Source organism: Odontesthes bonariensis, chromosome 6, assembly GCF_027942865.1.
Source record: "Odontesthes bonariensis isolate fOdoBon6 chromosome 6, fOdoBon6.hap1, whole genome shotgun sequence".
NCBI classification, from domain to species: domain Eukaryota; kingdom Metazoa; phylum Chordata; class Actinopteri; order Atheriniformes; family Atherinopsidae; genus Odontesthes; species Odontesthes bonariensis.
In genome coordinates, this window is record NC_134511.1 from 2,012,442 (window position 1) to 2,033,808 (window position 21,367).

A 21,367-nucleotide genomic window follows, 5' to 3' on the forward strand; every position below is an offset into this window, starting at 1 on the left:
AGAATTAATTTTAAAATTCTTTTATTTGCTTTTAAAGCCATGAATGGCCTTGCACCAATGTACCTCTCTGAGCTTCTGCAGCCCTACGCACCCTCAGGTCAGCTGATCAGCTGCTCCTGAGGGTTCCTAAAACAAGGCGGAAGCTTAGGGGGGACCGAGCATTTTCTGTTGCTGCCCCTAGGCTCTGGAATGAGCTGCCGCTGCACATTAGGCAGGCCCCTTCCTTGTCCTGTTTTAAAAGTCGTCTTAAAACACACCTCCTTTCTTTGGCTTTTACCACCGTCTAGGTTGTTCATTTTATGTGCACAGTTTTGTTTTATGATGTTATTGTGTTTATTGTAATGTACAGCACTTTGGTAATCTTTGCGTTTATTTAAAATGTGCTTTATAAATAAAATTGAGTGATTGATTGATTGATTGATTGATTGATTGATTGATTGATTGATTAAATGAATAAAACAAATCAAAGATGAAATGTGAGAGTAATTAAACAGGGGCCTTAACACAAAGTTAAATGAATACAGTTGCAGAGGAAAGCAGAAATATCAATGAATGAATGTGAATAACAGCATGTCTGTGTTTGCAGAGGTCAGCACCTCAGACAGAGAGCAGAGTCTCCAGGATCTGACTGTCTGTCTATGAAGAGTGACTGGTCCAAAAATAATCCTCCAGACCTCAGTGATGAAGCTGGACCCTCAGGCACAAAGTAAGACAACTGAAACACAGATTTCAGGACCTTTCATGATCTATTTCATTTGTGTTAAACTCAGCATTTATATCCAAACCAGCTAAATGTCCTGTTAACTAGGTTACCACAGGCACTAACTAGCTGCTGTCTCCTGTTGCCATGACAACAAATGGGAGACCAGCACTCAGTCTGGTGGCAAACCCAAAACTCTGGCTACAGAGCTGAGTTTCTGATCATTTTGGTTTGTTGGAAATCTAAACTCTCCTTCCAGTTCAGGAGCAACATGGCCTCTGAACAGGACCACATGTCTGTCAGTGATGGTCTGTTTTCTGCCTCTGACAGCTCAGGGGGCCACAGTGGATGGATGTGGGATGAAATGTGATCATCTCAGTGTAGCTGCAGCCAGTGTTGTTAGAATCTATTTGATCAGCCCAGGTCTTTATCAATAGACTTATTGGTTATCTGTAATTACTAAAGAGTTTTTTATTTCTTAATTCTAAAAGAGCAAATGTAGAATAGGATTAGGACTGATTTGAAATGTTTTCTGCAGAGCAGCAGCAGTAATATTCACACAGTGAAGTCAGCACATAAACTGAGGATTGAACCAAATGTGAAACGTTGCTGCAGGAAGGGTTGAGTTTGTATTCACATCAAACAGCAGAGTTGATGCCAAATGGAGTTATTTTAAAAGGATTTTAGTGATGAAGACATGTGTTGACAGAGGGAGGAAGAGGAGTGGTGTTTGTGAGGAGCAGCAGCTGTCCTGCTGTGCTCTGTGTCAGGACGTCCTGAAGGATCCGGTCTCTGCCAGCTGTGGACACTGGTTCTGCAGACAGTGCATCACCTCATACGTGGACCAGTCTGCTCCCTCAGGAGGCTCATACTGGGACCAGTCTGCTTCCTCCTGTCCCCGGTGTGGAGAAAGATCCAGAGCTGCACCAGGTCAGATATTTCTGTTAACCCGTTTAGATGCACACACACATCATCATGTTCATCATTTTATTAACTCACATCAGACTGAATTAATACGCCAAATCAAAGCTTTATATTCTGTGGACATCAGTTAAATCAGAGCTGGATCATATTTCTGAGAGGAAGACATAAATGCTGTAATGAGCAAATGGATCAGAAAATGAAACTAAACCAACACAATTACCAAGATAGCAGCACCTGTGGAGAAGAGCAGAGTAATCAGTCTGAAATCAGGACTAAAGGAGCCAAAATAAGATGGGAGGAGCCACAGGTGTCCTAAATCACACAAATCAGCTCCCAGCAGAACAGACACTCGTTAATACCACAACCAACCAGAAGAGGACCCACGGGGTCATCAAAGGTCATCAGGAACATCATTTAAAGCTGAACTCCCAGTGAAATGGATCTGAGGTTTCTTTTGGAACACATGTCCTCTGTTCACTCTGCAGAAGGGAAATCCAAACCCAAATGAACATGTTGTCGCGTTACTTGATAAAATATCAAAGTTCTCACTGTCTAAATAAACCTTATCTAACCTCGTATGGTTTGGAACCATCTTCAAAGAAGGAAAAACACAGAATCTTACTATTCTGGTATATTAAGTTAAAATTTCAATTAATAACCAGTCTCATGTCACGCTACTTTTGTGAATTCTCGTTTGATTTGACAGACATTACGTAAAGAAAGCCTACAACACAACCTGTTAATTTGATATATATATATATATATATATATATATATATATATATATATATATATATATATATGAACTATTTATTAAAATGATATGACCAAAGACATGAACCTTAAAAACAAACAGGAGAAATTCACTGAATATGGGTGATTATATAAAACACTCAGTGAATTGAAAATAAAATATGGGGAAAGGAGAGGTACCGGATTTACTCAAGTAGTTTAGGTTTATTTACTATTTGCAGCTAAAGACTGTAGGGCTGTAGCGATACGCTAATCTCACAATACGATACACGATATTCAGCCTACGATACACGATATTCAGCCAACGATACACGATATTCAGCCAACGATACGATACACGATATTCAGCCAACGATACGATACACGACATTCAGCCAACGATACGATGCACGATATTCAGCCTACGATACACGACATTCAGCCAACGATACGATACACGACATTCAGCCAACGATACGATGCACGATATTCAGCCTACGATACGATACAATACACGATATTCGTATTTTGTACTGGATGTTTGTTGATATTACTCCGCCACCGCTAAGAAAATAGTTCGAGCATGAACGAGCTGCCAAATAAAACCAGACAGAAGCAACTTTTCACAACCAAATTTGATATGGATACCAGCGCACACAAGTAACCACTCCGGTGAGTTGATGATTTTGAAAACGGACGTTTATGGTGCTTTTACGGAACTTTTAGGACATGCAAAATACTTGCCATTCTGAAGAAGGTTGAGAAGAATCAAAATTAGGCAAATACCGGAGACAGCAGTAAAATTCAAAAAAGCGGTGAGGGGGGTTCTAAAACATTGCAGACGACTCATAAAAGAGGCTTAATGTTGAAAATACCGCAGTTCTCCTCTAACAATGGAATAGAAAAAGAAACGGCAGGAACATCTGCTAACAGTTGCATTTCTTCATAGAAATGTCCAGTTTACTGACTTCAATTGGATTTAACTATTCAGTACTACAGACCACTAGGGGGCAATATGGTTCCATAGGCAGGTTAGTCATTTTTCCAACAGGATTATTTCTTCATTATTCTTGCCAGTAAGATCGTGAAAAGGGTCTTAAAATGCAGTTCATGATTTCACTGAGAACCTGAAAGAACTTGTACAAAGATATCAAACACATTTAATACAGTTTTAAGATTCTACTGAAAGTGAATCTGAGCAAAGTCATTTCCAATTCCATGAGGCGCCTGGTTCTCTTATCTGGCTTGGTGAGGGTAGATTTCACCTTTGATTTACTTTGTCCAGATAAAGTAGGGAGTGGGTTAGTCTGGGTTTCCTCCAATTTTCTCCTAAGAGGGTCCTTTGTTTGTTCAGCTTAGTTAGCACTAAGTTGTTAATGCATCCCTCATAAGTTTATGGCGCAGGTCTGTGCCAAATACAAAAGTTTCAGTTTGTATTAATTCCACATTTGAGTTCGCTACAATGTACTTTGTGTTTGGTCTCATTTGTTCTTTGGTCGGCAGATGTTGGTGTGCAGGAGGTTTTAGATGAACATAAGATAAGTCTGAGGAGGAGATGTGAACATGTGACTGAAGGAAGTGATGGAGCAGGAGGTGGAGCCCTCCTCAGCAGGATCTACACTGAGCTCTACATCACAGAGGGACAGAGTGAAGAGGTTAATACCCAACATGAGGTGAGGCAGCTGGAGACGGCTTCCAAGATCCGCCATGACTCTCCAATCAGGTGCCAGGACATCTTTAAAGCCTTAGCTGAGCAGCAGGAAGCCATCAGAGTGGTTCTGACCAACGGCGTCGCTGGTGTTGGAAAAACCTTCTCAGTGCTGAAGTTCACTCTGGACTGGGCCGAGGGCCTGGAGAACCAGGATGTCAGTGTGGTGATTCTGCTTTCCTTCAGGGAGCTGAACCTGATCAGAGAGGAGCAGCACAGTCTCCTCACGCTGCTCCATGTTTTCCATCCAACATTACAGCAGCTCCCAGCAGAGCAGCTGGCCGGCTGCACACTTCTGTTCATCCTGGACGGCCTGGATGAAAGCAGACTGTCTCTGGAGTTCAGCTGTCAGGTTGTGTCTGAGCTCACCCAGAAGTCATCAGTCAGCGTGCTGCTGACAAACCTCATCAGGGGGAACCTGCTTCCCTCGGCTCGCCTCTGGATAACCACACGGCCCGCAGTGGCCAATCGGATCCCTCCTGCGTGTGTCGCCAGGGTAACAGAAGTACGAGGCTTCACCGATGCCCAGAAGGAGGAGTACTTCAGGAGGAGGTTCAGAGATGAGCAGGCCAGCAGAATCAGCTCCCACATCCAGGCATCCAGGAGCCTCCACATCATGTGTGGAATCCCAGTCTTCTGCTGGATCACTGCTACAGTTCTGGAGCACATGTTGACCCCCGAGCAGAGAGCAGAGCTGCCCAAGACCACCACCGACATGTACTCCCGCTTCCTGCTGGTTCAGACACAGAGGAAGAAGAACAAGTACCACCAGGGACCTGAGGCGGGTCCACAGGGGCTGACGGAGGCTGACGGGGACGTTCTCCTGAAGCTGGGGAGGCTGGCGTTTGAACATCTGGAGAAAGGAAACATCATGTTCTACCAAGAAGACCTGGAGCAGTGTGGCCTGGATGTCCCAGAGGCATCGCTGTATTCAGGAGTTTGTACAGAGATCTTCAAAAGAGAGTGTGGGATCTTCCAGAAACCAGTTTACTGCTTTGTTCATCTGAGTGTTCAGGAGTTTCTGGCTGCCGTCTACATGATGCACTGCTACACCAACAGGAAGGAGGAGGTGCTGAGGAGCTTCCTGGGAGAAAAATACAGTTACAGTTACAGTTACTCACCTCTGGAGGACTTCCTGTACAGAGTCATGGAGAAATCCTTTCACAGTAAAAATGGCCACCTGGACCTGTTTGTCCGCTTCCTTCATGGCCTCTCTGTGGAGTCCAACCAGAGACTCTTAGCAGGCCTGCTGGGTCGGACACAGAACAGTCCAGAAACCATCCAGAGAGTCATCAACAACCTGAAGAAGATGAACAGTGATGACATTTCTCCTGACAGAAGCATCAACATCTTCCACTGTCTGATGGAGATGAACGACCTCTCAGTTCATCAGGAGATCCAAGAGTTCCTGAAGTCAAAGAACAGATCAGAGAAGAAGAAACTCTCTGAGATCCACTGCTCAGCTCTGGCCTACATGCTGCAGATGTCAGAGGAGGTTCTGGAAGAGTTCGACCTGAAGAAGTACAGCACAACATATGAGGGACGAAGGAGGCTGATTCCAGCTGTGAGGAACTGCAGAAAGGCTCGGTGAGTTGATGTGTTCATTGACTTCATGAGTCAGTGTAGATTAGTAGTTTAGTTCCCTAAAAGCCGTTTCTGCACATGAACAGCAGAGATGTTCTGGAGAACCTGCAGACAGGTTCATCTGGACCTTTCCCACAGTTTCTGCTCACATGTGCTTCACAGCAGCAGACCTACTGTTGGAGGCAGGAAGCCAGCATTAACCTGCTGTTTCCACTGTTTCCCATGTGGGCCTGCTTTATGCCCACATGGCCGGTCCCCAACACAACCAGAAGCTAAGAAATCTGCCCAGCACATAAAGAGTGTTTCCATGGCAACCTGACTCACAGGAGAGCATCTTGGACAGATTGGGCCAGTTCCCAGCTCACTGGAAATGGTGCTACAGAAATCTGTGGGAATATGTTGGAACAAGTATTTTGGGGGTTTAAAGTTTTACTGAACTGGATCATTAAGAGCATTTGTCAGAATAAAAGTTTTTGTTGGTAAAATTGTGATGGTTGGATCAGCAGAAGGTTTTATAGGTGAGCGGCCTCAGTCGGGTCGTTTCATTGTTGGCTGTTGGAGGGATTGATAGTGAAAGCTTTGGCTCAACAGTCTCTGCCGTCATATCTTTTACTTCATAATGTGCCGCACATTTTCAATGGGAGACAGGTGTGGACTGCAGGCGGGCCAGTTTAGTTCCTGCACTCTGCTCCTATGAAGCCACGCTGCTGGCACACCTGCAGAATGTGGCCTGGCATCGTCTTGCTGAAATAAGCAGGACGTCCCTGAAAAAGCCGTGTTGCTCCTGTTTGGAGCTTTCAGCATTAATGGCGCCCTCACAGATGTGCAGGTTACCCACGCCATGGGCACCAACACAGCCCCACACCCTCACAGATGCTGGCTATGGAACTTTGCTCTGATAACAATCTGGATGCTCCTTTTCCTCTTTAGCCCGGAGGACACCACGTCCATCATTTCCACAAACGGTTTGAAATGTGGACTCAGACCACAGCACAGTACTGAATGCTAACAGCTTTTATAGCTGCAGATTAGAGATATTAAGACATCCATCTGCAGTGAAACGCAGACGCCATCATCTGAGAAGACGGCGTGAACTGTGGCCTTTGCACAGAATGTAAATATACGAGGGGAAAGCTCAAAGCGTACCGCCTGCAGTGTTGGAGCTGATGTCTCCGGAGACATAATGATGTTGCTCTGTGGCAGCTTTCAGAGCCCTGGAGAAGCTAACTGGTGCTTAGAAGCTTCTTAGAGTGGATTCTTCCTGTATATGGGTGTGAACAGTCCCAGCTGACAGAGGTTAGCAAAGAGATCGTCTTTCAGCTGTAAATGTTCACTAAGCTGAACTTTTTATAAAGATTCTGGAGTCAAATGAAAGCTGTAAGAATGTAAAAAGGGTTTTCTGAGCAAAACGTCCTTATTCTGACTTTGGGATCAGATCAAACATGTTTTCAGTCTGAATGTGACACCACATTTCCTTCTTTATCTGCAGATTAGAGAAAATAATGAAGAAAAGTCCGTTTAAAGGAGCTCAGGTCTGAGAGACTGAAGAGATTAATGATGTCGTGTCAAACACAGGAAGATGAGATCAGTCACAGATGTGAAGAACAGATGTTCATCAGAGGACATTACATTCACATCACTGTTCAGTCAGAATATGAGTTCAGTTGGTGTTTATAGTGCAGATTGTCTGATTTTAGTAGAACTGACTTTACGTTTTCTCTCATCACAGACTTGCTGGTTGTAATCTCTCAGAGACTGACTGTGAAGTTGTGGCCTCTGCTTTAAAGTCCAACCCCTCCCATCTGAAACAACTGGACCTGAGTGACAACGACCTGTCGGATCCAGCAGTGAAACATCTGTCTGCTGGCCTGGAAAGTCCAAACTGCAGACTGGAGGCTCTGAGGTCAGTTCACTGCAGCTCTTTTACTTCTTCTGTTTTAGTTGAAATGATTTAGTGATATGTGGAAATATCCAAACATTCAGTGTTTCCACATGTCTGAATGAATCCTCCCTTCCATCCTTTTCTCCTGCCAAAGCAATTCTTTCCTCACTTTCACACACTGAAGCAGAGCTGTTCCTTAGAAAAATCATCCTGGTAAAAAACATTTTTCTTCAGCCATAAAAGGAGAGAAAACACTTTAGATCAGAGGTAAAAATGGAGCAGCTGAAATGTAGCTTTGACTCACCTTTCTGGCCCATCTGAGAGATGTTTGATCAGTAAAGTTTGGAAAGCTGGATGCAGATTAAACTGCAACAAACTGACAGATCTGCTGCTGCTGCTGCTCATTTGAACAGGACAAACGTGCAGAGTTCAGTCACTTTAACTCCAACGACTCAGTCTGCTTTGGGCTTTAGCCTCCACCCAGTAATTAGTGACAGACTGGAGGAAATGGCAGAGCGCTGACTCTGCACTTTATTTTAAACATGGAGGAGGAAAAATCACCAAAGTTGAGAGGATCACATGCTAAAAGAATCCATCACAAAGTGCAGAAACCAGAGAGGAATTCAGAATTACACCACAGAAGAAGAACATGCTGCACACACTCATCTCAGTACTTATTTCCCTTGCTGCTCCTTCCAAATGTTCATTCTTGCTTTACTAGTGGTTTAAATAATGTGGTAAAATAACTGAATCCTTTCCAAAGATGAGCACTAGTGGCAGAGCCGGATCCAAATATGATATTTGGAAAGGCACATGTAGCTGATTAAAGTCAGTTTCAGCCTGCATCCTGCTGGCTTCAGCTTACATGTTTTATTCTTTCTTCAGATTGAGGGACTGCAGGTTGTCAGAGATCAGCTGTGCTTCTCTGGTCTCAGCTCTGAAGTCCAACCCCTCCCAGCTGACAGAACTGGACCTGAGCTGGAACACCATCAGTGACTCTGCAGAGAAGGAGCTGAGCAGCTTTCTGCAGAGTCCACACTGTGGACTGAAGACTCTGGGGTCAGACACCATGTTTTAGTTGAGTGTTCAGATTAATATGATGTGGAAGTTGTGCTGGTCTTCATGGTAAAGTCTGTGTTCTTCTTCTGGGCTTTAGTTGATGAAATGATGATCTATTAACCCATTTAGGCCGGGAAAGCATTGCCACATTTCTACCTTTAAAGCCGGGGGCGCTGTTGCGTTATTCTACCTTTAAGGCCGGGAAAGCGTACACGTCTTTTTTCCTGTATAAGGGTTGTTTTGCACCAATTTTCTTCATATACTTTTATTTTCTTACATTTCTCCATACTTGGCCTACCTGGGGTTGAAAGTCTCGATAAATGCGCAGCGTTTTAGCGGGCATACACCGGCTTTCAGAGAGTGTCACTCATATTTTGAACAACAAAAATATATATATACATAATTTATTTTAATATTTCACGATCACAATAATCTTCCAATTTAGAACTACAATAAAAAAAAAGTTTTAAAAAAAAACACAAATAAAATACACTTCAATTGGATCCTTTTTAAATGTATTTTCCCAAGCCAGGCGGAGCTGCAGCATCAGGATGAAAGTGTAGCAGAAAGCTGTGATTCTTACAAACTCAGTGTACCGAGTATAAAACGTAAACTCACTTTGAAGTAGTGCAGCAGGGCTCTGCAGGTGGGTTTTACTCCTCCAGTTTCTTTTTCCAGCAGATTTTCAGGTGGCAGAAGTGCTGGGATGAGGTTAACCAGCATAACAGCCATGTTTTCTACATACAGGAAAAAAGACGTGTACGCTTTCCCGGCCTTAAAGGTGGAATAACGCAACAGCGCCCCCGGCTTTAAAGGTAGAAATGCGGCAATGCTTTCCCGGCCTAAATGGGTTAAATAATAAGAAAACAGTGAATCTGTCAGACAGAAACAAATCTAGAATCACTGGCTGATGCTTCCAGAGCTCCAGAGTTGCTGAATATTTCCAGCAGCCCGTTAATCAGCTGATACTAACAAACTCCCCTCCAACTCTGCTGGAAATGAACAATCTTTGACCTGGTTAGAAAACAGCTTTCATCACAGCAGCAGTTCTCTTCAGTCAGATTCATTCATGATGACAAAATGCAGCCAGAAAGCTTTTCCCACTGATAACTGAAAGGAAATCACTTTCAGTTGAGCTTTATTTCATGAATTCTATCAATAATTCCCTGTTACACAATGCCAAGGCCCACTGAAGGTGATGCTGACATTTAGTGACTGTGGGGGAAACACAGAGAAGAGTTTATCAGAAGAAGAATAACAGGATTGGACGATGGCTGAGAGAACAGCTGTCGGCTAACTTGTTGCTAGGTAACGGCAGATGGAAGGAGGCTGTGAGTGTGTGTGAGCAGCTTTCCATCAGGTGAGAAATGTGTGAAAACATGCAGCAGAGTCAGTGTTTGATAGCTGTGCAGCCAAAGAGAAGCTGAACAGGTGAAGTGCTGCGACCCTGTGCAGGTGAGCCCAACACAGACACAAAGGATGATCACTGAGCTGCCATGCAGGAGGGAGGCAGGGACTGCTGCATCACTGCAGATACATGCTGTTCTGTTCCCCTGCCGGCTGTGTGCCAGCTGTTCCAGCTGTTTCATTCAGTCAGAGCTCAGAGAGCTGTGAGCAGCATGTGAGTGAATGCAGGCTGAGAAACATCAAGCTTCATCACTTTCTGTGAGAAACAAACAATCAGATTCAAAGGCCAACAAAGTGCAGCAGAAGTTTATTTCACTTTGATGTAAAGTTCATTCTTCTTTCATAGGTTTTATTAACACTTTAGTCCCATTTGTCCATATTTGAGATGTTTTCTGTTTTCAGATTCACAAACTTTCTGTCAGATTCTGAACTTTTTTCCACCTTCTGACCCGTTTTTTCACTTTCAAACTTTTGCTGCTGACCTGCTTTGAGAGCCCGGACGTCAGCTGACAGGGGGGTTAAATCCTGACTGCCAGAGCAGCAGAGGAGGCTGAAGGGACCCCCATCATGCTGCCTTCAGGGACTGTGGGAACTGCAAACCTTTCTCAGACACCTCCTGCACTCTATATTTCCATGAGTGCTGGTGAAAATAACCTGCAGCACTGACACACTTTGTTAATGTCAGCTGGTTCTGTCAGCACTCAGCACAGATCAGCTGCTCATCCTCCATGATGGACAGCAGCTGGTTCAGAGTCTTTTTCTCTGTTGGCTTCAGCTCACACGTTTTATTCTTTCTTCAGATTGTGGAACTGCAGTTTGTCAGAGATCAGCTGTGCTTCTGTGGTCTCAGCTCTGAAGTCCAACCCCTCCCATCTGACAGAACTGGACCTGAGCTGGAACACCATCAGAGACTCTGCAGAGAAGGAGCTGAGCAGCTTTCTGCAGAGTCCACACTGTGGACTGAAGACTCTGGGGTCAGACACCATGTTTTAGTTGTGTGTTCAGATTACTATGATGTGGAAGTTGTGCTGGTCTTCATGGTAAAGTCTGTGTTCTTCTTCTGGGCTTTAGTTGATGAAATGATGATTCATTAAATCATGTTTTATTCTTTATTCAGATTGAGGCTCTGCGGTTTATCAGAGATCAGCTGTGCTTCTCTGGCTTCAGCTCTGAAGTCCAACCCCTCCTCCCAGCTGACAGAACTGGACCTGAGCGGGAACAGCCTGAATGAATCAGCAGTGAAGGAGCTGTCTGAGCTTCTGAAGAGTCCACACAGCAAACTGCAGACTCTGTGGTCAGTAGAGGGTCGGAGGTCCATGCAGCTCTCAGCAGTATTTTATCAGACTTTATTTATTATTTATTCTATTTATTAAAGCTGATGGCAGCTGAGGAAGAGAGGCTCTGGAAACACTCGTTTATCTCCTCTCTTCTTTCTTCTTCTCTCTACAGCTGGGAGTGATGAACAGGACGATGTGAGCAGAGAGGATGATCTGTGTCCTGATGATCCACAGGATGAAGCAGCAGCAGCTGGTGTGCAGAGAGACTCTGACTGCACCCTGATGATGATGATGATGATGATGATGATGATGATGATGATGATGATGTGTTTGTATTCTGTGTTTTTCTTCCTTTGGAATAACCATGTTAAAGTTGGGTTAGAAATGATCAGTAATGGAAACGATCCTTAAACCTTCAGTTCCATCTGAACTTAAAGAACAGCCACAGTCTAAAGTTTGACACCAGTTTTATTCTCTCGGCTTCATTTTCTGCCTTTAAAAACTGACTTTTAATCTTTTAATCTTTAACTCCATCAGTGGAAATGAGAAGCTGTCGGTGTGATTCAGTCAGAGACGACTGAGCTGATGGAAATGTGGGAACCTGAAAGGAACATTTGATTATTATTATTGTTACTGCCTCCCAAACAGTTGGGAAAGATGAAGAAAATAGTGATGTGGCCACACTTTTCTGTCCCGGCAGTCAGGAGGATGTGCCGGCTACTTCTGTGCCGAGTGAAAAGCTGGAGGGGTCGTAACAAAGAAGAGGAACAGACTGAAGCCCAACTCAGCTGAAATCATCTTGTTGTTAAATAAACATCTTTCAACCTTTCTATAAATCTTACTAAAGCATATCTCTATTACATACAGTATTTTATGATGGCACAATCACGTTATAACACAACCATATTATTAATGTCTCTAATTAAACAGTCAAACATTTAAAGATGCACATGGAACCTTTATTGTTCTGCAGAACAGTGTCTCTCTGTTTTATAACACCCGGCCCTTTAAATGCTGTGTTGAAGGGTGGCCAGCAGATGGCGCCATCATTAATTTGACCAAATGCTTTGAAACACTGAACCGTTTCAACACGATGGCTTCATGTTGGTTCAGTGGTTCAGAAAGCTTCGGTTTCTCCATCGCTGGCAAAGATTCACAGACCAGGACACAGACGGCCTTTATTTTACAGCAGATAAACAGGAAGGAGGACCTGCAGCAAGGACCACCGGCTGGGACTGGGACCTGGACTCAGGAAACAAACCATGTATGGAGGTGACTTCCAGCTGTTGCTCACATTCAGAAGATGTCAGACTGCTGTTTGTCCTTGTTTGTCCCTTTTTGTTGGAGCTGCAGGGACATCAGTGCTGCTCACTCTGCTGTGGAGCAGAAACCAAACAAAGATGCTGCTTTGCAGGGCCGTGCAGAGACCTTCGGAGGGGCAGGTGCTCAAAGTAAAAAGGGGGCACATGGAGCACCAATATGAAACGCTCCTTTTGTTTTTGCTTTAACGTCCTCTCCTTACGGGGCATCTCTGCAGAATGAAACATGATTGATAAACTATAATCTGATGCACATAAAACACACAGTGACATTTCATACTTTTTCAGGACAAACTGTATAGCTACGAATTTGCTCCATGGTGCTGATTCATAATCTGCCCTTTATTATTCGTAGTGCTGATAATAAAGTAAAAAATAATTAAATTATATAGAAATCATGTATTTAAATGTATTTGTGCTTGACTATCCACTTTGCGCAAGAAAGCAAGGTTATAAAAGTTATATATCTATGCATATTATATTTAATTTGTGCGTATACAAATGTTATAAACAAGTACTGATTTGTTTAAATGAGAGGTTGAGAAAATCACAATTCAGACTTGTTGTATTTATACTAATATAGTCCAAAATTATGTGAATAAGCATGTAGGCTACAGTGCATAGTTTTAGTGAAATAACCTCGGCCTCATTGAGTCTGGAAACATACATGTAGGAAAAACACTGCAACTCACTGACAGTGAGATCATTCATCTCTCTAATGCACTTTTCCCATGACAAAAGAAGCATATAGAAACAAAAGGAAGCCATACATACAGGCATACAGACTCGGGTTGCCAACCGTCCCTTGAAAAACTGAATCGTCCCGTATTGAGCTGAAAAGGGACGCACTTTGTCCCGTATTACTGTGAGAGTCTAAAAATAGTCAGTATCATGCCAATGGACATTAATAACAGGGGGGAAATGTACGGTAAACTTTTTCCCAGGCCCTGTCCTGCTCTGTGACCAATGAGCTGACAGCATATTCTAGACCCTCCAGGAAAACGCGGGCTAAAATCCTTGATCTTGCGGGCTAAAATTCTGGATTTTGTGATAGAATATGCAAGTTTTTTTTAATGATTTTATGCTGTGAAACTGCGAGAAATTGCGGAAACTTGCGAATTATGCAAAAAGTTGTGAATTATGCAAAGTTGCAAAATATGCTGCTACTGAATGAAAAAGAGTCATTTTAAAGACCTACTTCACAGAAGTTTTTATTTTATTTTAACAAAAGCAGTTTCACAATACATACACACACACACACACACTTCTCGGTCTCATTCTGTTTCATTTATTCTTTATTTGGCCAATTTCAAGCTTGTACGCTACTCACCTGGTTTCTGGTAGCCCTCGCAAGGGTTTTGGAGGCTGATGCCTCGGTGAACGTCAGCTGTCTGGCTTTGGCTTTCCTTTCCGCAGCTGCAGAAAGCATTTTCAAATGTTTCGCGCTGGTAAAGTGTCACCGACGATTTTCTTTTATGCTCCAACACACAGTTGCACGGGGTGCAACTGTGTGTGGCAGTAATGTGCGTCGGTAGGTGAGATTTGTCTCTCGTTAATTTTCGACATTTTTTTCTCTTCCCAACTTTATGCAGAAAAGTGCAGAGATTGTGAAATCAAGCGAGTCCTGCATATTTCGCATATTTTGCATGGAAAATGTGATTATTGCGGTGAATATGCGGCTTTTTTTGAAAAATATTGACCCCTGCATAAATCAGCGGTATTTTGCTGATTTTGCAATAAAATCAGCGATCGCAAAATCGCGTTTTTCTGGAGGGCCTAATATTCACACACAAGAATACGCTCATCCCATTGGTCGAGGTGTTACTGTTGCTCGCGGAGAAGATAGCGGAAGACAACAAAGCAGCATACACAGCAGTTACGCCGACAGTGCTTTAAGCAGTGGGAGACAAAGCACTCAACTCCAATACTTGAGTCAAAGTATCGATACTCATGGTCAAATCTTACTCAACTACAAGTAAAAGTCATGTAGTTGAGTAAAACAATTTTACTCACGAGTAAAATACTGAAGAACTTCCTTTTAAAATACTTAAGTATACAAAAGTACAAAGTACGTTTTCTAATATCAGCACATTGCTGTATTGTTTTCTGAATGCTTTTACAGAACCATGAAACTCTGAAACCACTTTATGTAGACTTTTTGCACCACTCTGCTACAGAATAGCAACAGCACGGCAGCTCTGAGCTAACAGTGCAACAGTACGCGTTCATCCATTCATTGGGCCTCATGCAAGAACATTTTCGTATTTTTATTCTAAATTTATCTCGCTTTTTTCATAAGAAAGTCTCCTGCGAACACACCACGTCCAATTCAACAAACGCTCTTAACTTTGGAAAAAGTGTAAACAACCTGCGTAAATGATAAATCCCACCTGAGCGTATTTAAGGGGCACGAGGATAGTAGATTTGCATACTCCACGCCCTAAATAATACCATATCAGGCTGTGCTTCCTCGCTCCTGTGCCAGGAAGTGTTGAGTGTTGAGTCATGAGAATACGGGCTCTGAGATTGAAGTTCTGCTTTCAGAGATCCAGAAAGAACAACTTTAGGGGCTCTGAGACTGAAGTTCTGCTTTCAGAGATCCAGAAAGAACAACTTTAGGGGCTCTGAGACTGAAGTTCTGCTTTCAGAGATCCAGAAAGAACAACTTTAGGGGCTCTGAGACTGAAGTTCTGCTTTCAGAGATCCAGAAAGAACAACTTTAGGGGCTCTGAGATTGAAGTTCTGCTTTCAGAGATCCAGAAAGAACAACTTTAGGAGCTCTGAGACTGAAGTTCTGCTTTCAGAGATCCAGAAAGAACAACTTTAGGGGCTCTGAGACTGAAGTTCTGCTTTCAGAGATCCAGAGAGAACAACTTTAGGGGCTCTGAGACTGAAGTTCTGCTTTCACAGATCCAGAAAAAACAACTTTAGGGGCTCTGAGACTGAAGTTCTGCTTTAAGAGATCCAGAAAGAACAACTTTAGGGGCTCTGAGACTGAAGTTCTGCTTTCAGAGATCCAGAAAGAACAACTTTAGGGGCTCTGAGACTGAAGTTCTGCTTTAAGAGATCCAGAAAGAACAACTTTAGGGGCTCTGAGACTGAAGTTCTGCTTTAAGAGATTCAGAAAGAACAACTTTAGGGGCTCTGAGACTGAAGTTCTGCTTTCAGAGATCCAGAAAGAACAACTTTAGGGGCTCTGAGACTGAAGTTCTGCTTTCAGAGATCCAGAAAGAACAACTTTAGGGGCTCTGAGACTGAAGTTCTGCTTTCAGAGATCCAGAAAGAACAACTTTAGGGGCTCTGAGATTGAAGTTCTGCTTTCAGAGATCCAGAAAGAACAACTTTAGGGGCTCTGAGACTGAAGTTCTGCTTTCACAGATCCAGAAAAAACAACTTTAGGGGCTCTGAGACTGAAGTTCTGCTTTAAGAGATCCAGAAAGAACAACTTTAGGGGCTCTGAGACTGAAGTTCTGCTTTCAGAGATCCAGAAAGAACAACTTTAGGGGCTCTGAGACCGAAGTTCTGCTTTCAGAGATCCAGAAAGAACAACTTTAGGGGCTCTGAGACTGAAGTTCTGCTTTAAGAGATCCAGAAAGAACAACTTTAGGGGCTCTGAGACTGAAGTTCTGCTTTCAGAGATCCAGAAAGGAAAATCTGTAATTTTAGCAGAGTCAGCAGTGGAATTACGGGACCTGCTAAAGCCAAGAAATGGGAAGTTATTACGAGTGCTGTTAATGCCATGTCACCTGTGGAACATAATGTCACGGAAAAAAAAAAAAAAAAAAAGACATCTCACCATGGCCAGGCGCTCGATGACTGCAACTAAAGGCGTGCAATCAGTTGTTGCCTCATCATGATGGCTCTTCGATGGGGGGGTCCATGAGGGGGGTCTTCTGGCACCTTCTGGTCTGCCTGGGCTGGTTCAGGTAGTGGGAGACCCTCGTTCATGGCAATATTGTGCAAATCTGGCATGCCTTCTCTGGGCTATAGAGCAGTTTGCCCCCCGCTGTATGGAGACAATTACAGGAAATTACAGGTGCGCACAGTGTGCACAATGCAATTTTACCTACAAGTGTAATACCTACATCCACCCACACACCGGGAAGGTGCTCAAAATAAAAGGGGTTATTTCATGCAACACCAAGAACGTTATTTACATGATCAAGTGCCCTTGTGGCCTCGCCTACATAGGCAAAACTACACGCTGCATTAAAACTCGCATTGCGGAGCACAGAAGTAGCATACGCACTAATGACCAAAAAAATCCAGTTGCTGTGCACTTTAACACTTTTAAACATAACCTGTCAACATTAAAATACATTGGCATTGAACAAGTCTCCACTCCCAGACGTGGAGGAGACATTGATAACCTTCTGCTTAGAAGGGAAGCATTCTATATTCATATGTTAAACACTTTGTCCCCGAAAGGTCTCAATATGGAATTTGACTTGAGGCCCCTATTGTGAATATTTTGTATGTTATGTGTCTTCCATACCAAATATCTTTTATCGATTATTGTTCTGATTATTGTGATTGATTGTTCCTTTTGTTTTTTTGCTTTCTTTGATGACCGACTGTGATCACTGGTCTTCTTTTAAATAGTATGCCAGCGCGTCTAGGCGCTTGTTATGCCACTTGGGTGCGCTCACCTGCTTTGCCAGGTAGCTTACCTGTAGGTCATGTGATATAAGTCACCCCAGACTACTGCTCTCATTGCCTGAGGAAGATCCCACTGGTGGATTGAAACGCTGCCGTTTATGCATATATGAAATAAAGTTTATCTTCTGGAGCTTATACCCAGTGTGCGGACCACTTCATCTCACTGACTTACACAAGTGCCAAAGACACAAGATGGCGAGCCAGACCGGCGGATTCCAGTACTAAAGACAGTTCATCCTCATTGTGACAGTGAGGGGAGCGCAGGGATGGACTGTTGGTAAACTCTGCCAGAGCGGTAGGAGTGTTGGATTATATTTTCCTTTGAACTGAACTCTGAACTTGTTGAAGTATTACATTTTGTATTTTGTTTTTCCATGATTGTCATCGTTGTGATTAGCAGTATAAGAGTTATGCTTCAATTTTTATGGTGTGATTATTCTCTTGTAAGAGGAAAGAGTTGACTCAGGATGAATATTGAATTAAAATAGATTAACCTCAAATAGGATAGTTACAGACCGGTCCAATAGAACTAACCTATCTAAACTAAATAAACCAGCTAACTACGGTGGCTTACCTGAACTAAATTATCTCTAACCTAGAAAAAAACTGAGGTGAGGAAAAAGAGATGAAAGTAAAGAAATTTATTGTTGATACCTGCAGGTTGTTGAAATGTCACCTGTGTTTTACTGTTGTTTATTTCCACTAAAGAGCTGGTTATTGCATTTAAAGTACCTGGTCCCTGGCTCCATTTTATTTGTTACCCCACTCCATTAGAACCTAGAACTGGTCCAGTAGTGTAAACAGTGTGTATTGGTGATACATATGCTACACTCTGATTACCCCCAAGGTAAATACCCAAAAAACAGCAAGAAACTAACTTCAACCACCAACTGTGATTACTCAGAATGTATGAATGGTGCTTTGAACCAGACCACCTCGCCACAATGTTGGTTAATTGCATTTTTGCATCACATATGATCTGTACATCGATCGAATGAAAGTGTTTCCTGTTAACACTCTAAAAAGTGTATTTCCGCAGTAGTTGAAATAATGTGAAGTTCTGAATTAGTTTCGTTCAGATATCTGCTTTAGTGGAGGCAGTCTACATTTGTGGAGTATATCAACTTGGAATTACATGTTGTTCCCTCAACACACAGTAAACTGCTATTCTCATTTGAGTGAATCTGCATCAATTATTAAAAGAATTTTATTGCTTTCACTGTTCTTTTATTGTTTTTATTTGTTTTTACTTATTCTTCTCTTTATTTATTACCTGCTGTAAAGCACTTTGGTACATCGTAACGATTGTTTGTAAAGGGCTGTATAAATAAAATACATTTACATTTACATTACAATTAGGTTTCTCGTGATGCTGTGCGTCTGACGTCATGACGTCTCCGCCTTCCCCAGAACCTTCTAGAACTTTCCAGAACTTTCTACCGGCAGTTGGGCTGCCCGCCACTAGGGTGACCAACCGTCCCGCGTAGCGCGTGCGCGTACAGCGTTCGAGGCCAAAATAGTCCGTCCCGCAAATTCAGAGCTTGTCCCGCATAATTGATTCTTGCTGGGGTTGTCACTTTCCCCGCGCCACCCAGATAGCCAAACGAGCGTTACTTGACATTTCAGAACAGCACAGTCGCCGCAGACTGTAGAGCTACAACAGATCCACACACGCACGCGCACACACACACCCCTTGCAGTCGCATCTGACAGGCTGGCTGTTATCAAATATTTGTTGTTGCCATGACAATTGACTCAACGTTCACAGTGATGAAGAAGGTCAATTCACGCGCCTCATCACTAGGCACTTCAGTCAGTCAGTTGGCGCGGCATACTTGGCTAGAACTAGTTGTGGATTGTGGTTTGTGGATAAAAAAAAACAGGGGAAAATGGCAGTGTAAATGGTAGTGTGTGTCATTGAATGTTCAAAATATTATTGTTATCATTATTATTGTTATATATTACATCACCAATAACAGAGGAATCAATAAATATATATATATATATATATATATATATATATATATATATATATATATATATATATATATATATATAAATTGATATACCATGTAAGGTAGTATGTGCTAGAAATGGGTAAACCACTAAGAGTCTGGCGGCGGGGCGGCGTCCCCCCTTGTCCCCCATAAACATACCCCTTGTCCCCCCTTGGGCTTATGAGCAGGTGGTCACCCTACCCGCCACTCTCTCGGCTCTGACAACTTGGAAAGAATATAGATGCTGAATTACCACCGTCTCCATCGTTTTTGAAGGTAAGTAAGAGGAAAAACTAATAATTTAATTGTAGTAAGTTTAATTAGTTTAGTTATTTTAGTAAGTTCCTGCCGCGAACACCTGCTAGCATCCCAGACAGCTAGCGGGGCTAGTTACTCTCCTGCTTTCTGGGTTTAAAATCGTAACGGTAGCTTACAGTTGTGTATTCATACAGTGTTGGTGTTGGCTTAGTGTTAGTTATAAATTAGCATATATATACACACACACACACACACACACGTATATATATATATATATATATAGAGGCAGCAAGCTGGGTCGCGGTTCTCTTCGGACTACTTCGGGCACGCGCATTTATACACGACCGTTGGTTCATATGCCTGTCGGCGCGCACAGTTCAGAGTTCAGATTTGGAATACATATTTTTAAGTACATAGATGCAGATGTACGCTGTAAACATGATGAAAGACACAATCTGATTGCACAAACTAACTCTAACATATCTTTAACCCTCAGGACTTCTGTACGGCAGAGCTTCCTTTGGTTCCTGTCAACCTCTCCAGAGGGGCGTCTGCTGATGGCAGAAGGATTATATGACCTCTGGTTGGGACTCTGGTCAGTTCCACAACCCTTGGCTTGGTGTCCAATGTGACGGCTCCCCCCAGCTGGCCCGCTGTATTCTCAGCTCTCTGACTTCTTGTGCCAGAGGGACAGTCCTGTGTGGAGGCAGCCCAGGCAGCTGGTTTTATCTGTGAACCTGCATACTTTCACTTTAGCAACAACAAAGGTATGCAAGCCCAAAATAGTGATAGTAATGTCTCATTTTAACTTTATCTTAATTTAGTTTTACACAGAACAGGGATCAGTGAAATATAAATAAATTAAAAAAAATACAAACATATATATATATATATGGATAAAAAATTAGAGAGGGCTGGCTACATTTGAGGAATGAATTTTGTGTTGGCCGATGTGGCACAAAAAATCCCATCACAATCTTATTCATGATGTCCAAAAGCTGATTATATGGAGCACTACACTTTTATGATCTCAAAGCATCACCAAGCAAGGAAGTGGAGTGTGTTGAGCCACAAGAACTACATGATACCTGCCCACTGGCAGACCTCCAAATTAGAATCACTTTGAAAAGAAATGTCCAGGTTTTAAGGGTGAGGCCTCTGAATGTGAGAAGTTCTTTTAGTAAGTGGGAAAACAAAAGCCAGACTCATACAACACTATTGTGTTCTCAAAACATTTATTTTACACTGTAAGCCAAAATGGTGTGATGTCATCGACTTATTAAAAATTGATTTAATGTCATCATTGTGATTTGTAAGAAATGTGTTGTAGAAGCTGTTCAGCAGTGAAACGTGCAGCATCGAAGAAGACGACGTGTCCGGATATGTCCGGACAGATGATATCAGCGTCATGTTTTCCTCCAGTAAGCGTGGCAAATGTGAATAAAGGCAACCGCCATCATGTATAATGCACACGGTTCACCCACCGGGGGGGCAACCGCCATTCCGCCCAGGCTTTCCATATCAGGAAATGTGGGTCACTCAACAGGTGAGTCCCTTCTTCATGCATTTTACATGTTTAAGACATGTACACAGATGTGAAACAGTCTTTAAAAGCGTAATTAAGTGTAACGCACCCCAAAAGCAAATTAATGATATTAAAATAGTTTATTACACAAAAAGGAGCGACAAACACTGTTCACTTATTTATTTTAAACTGATAATAATAGGTTTTGGGCAGCCTAATACATGAAATTGGTTTTAATTGCAGCACCGGGACGTCCGACACAGGTGAGCTGTCACTGATGTCTGATCATAAGCGTTTTAGAGGAGGACAGGGGAGGAGATGGCTCCAAAGTGGTGG

At 42.8% G+C, this 21,367-nt stretch overlaps 1 protein-coding gene across 1 annotated transcript in view; it reads left to right on the forward strand.

The window, feature by feature from the left end:
* Positions 1-21,367, forward strand: part of LOC142382701 (uncharacterized) — a 47,448-nt gene that overhangs the window by 10,959 nt on the left and 15,122 nt on the right. Inside the window, exons 4-11 of the mRNA XM_075468823.1 lie at positions 587-706; positions 1,410-1,630; positions 3,860-5,651; positions 7,378-7,551; positions 8,416-8,589; positions 10,797-10,970; positions 11,114-11,301; positions 11,446-11,526. Of these exons, the coding sequence (XP_075324938.1) occupies positions 587-706; positions 1,410-1,630; positions 3,860-5,651; positions 7,378-7,551; positions 8,416-8,589; positions 10,797-10,970; positions 11,114-11,301; positions 11,446-11,526 (2,924 nt within the window). The remainder of the gene's footprint in view (positions 1-586; positions 707-1,409; positions 1,631-3,859; positions 5,652-7,377; positions 7,552-8,415; positions 8,590-10,796; positions 10,971-11,113; positions 11,302-11,445; positions 11,527-21,367) is intronic.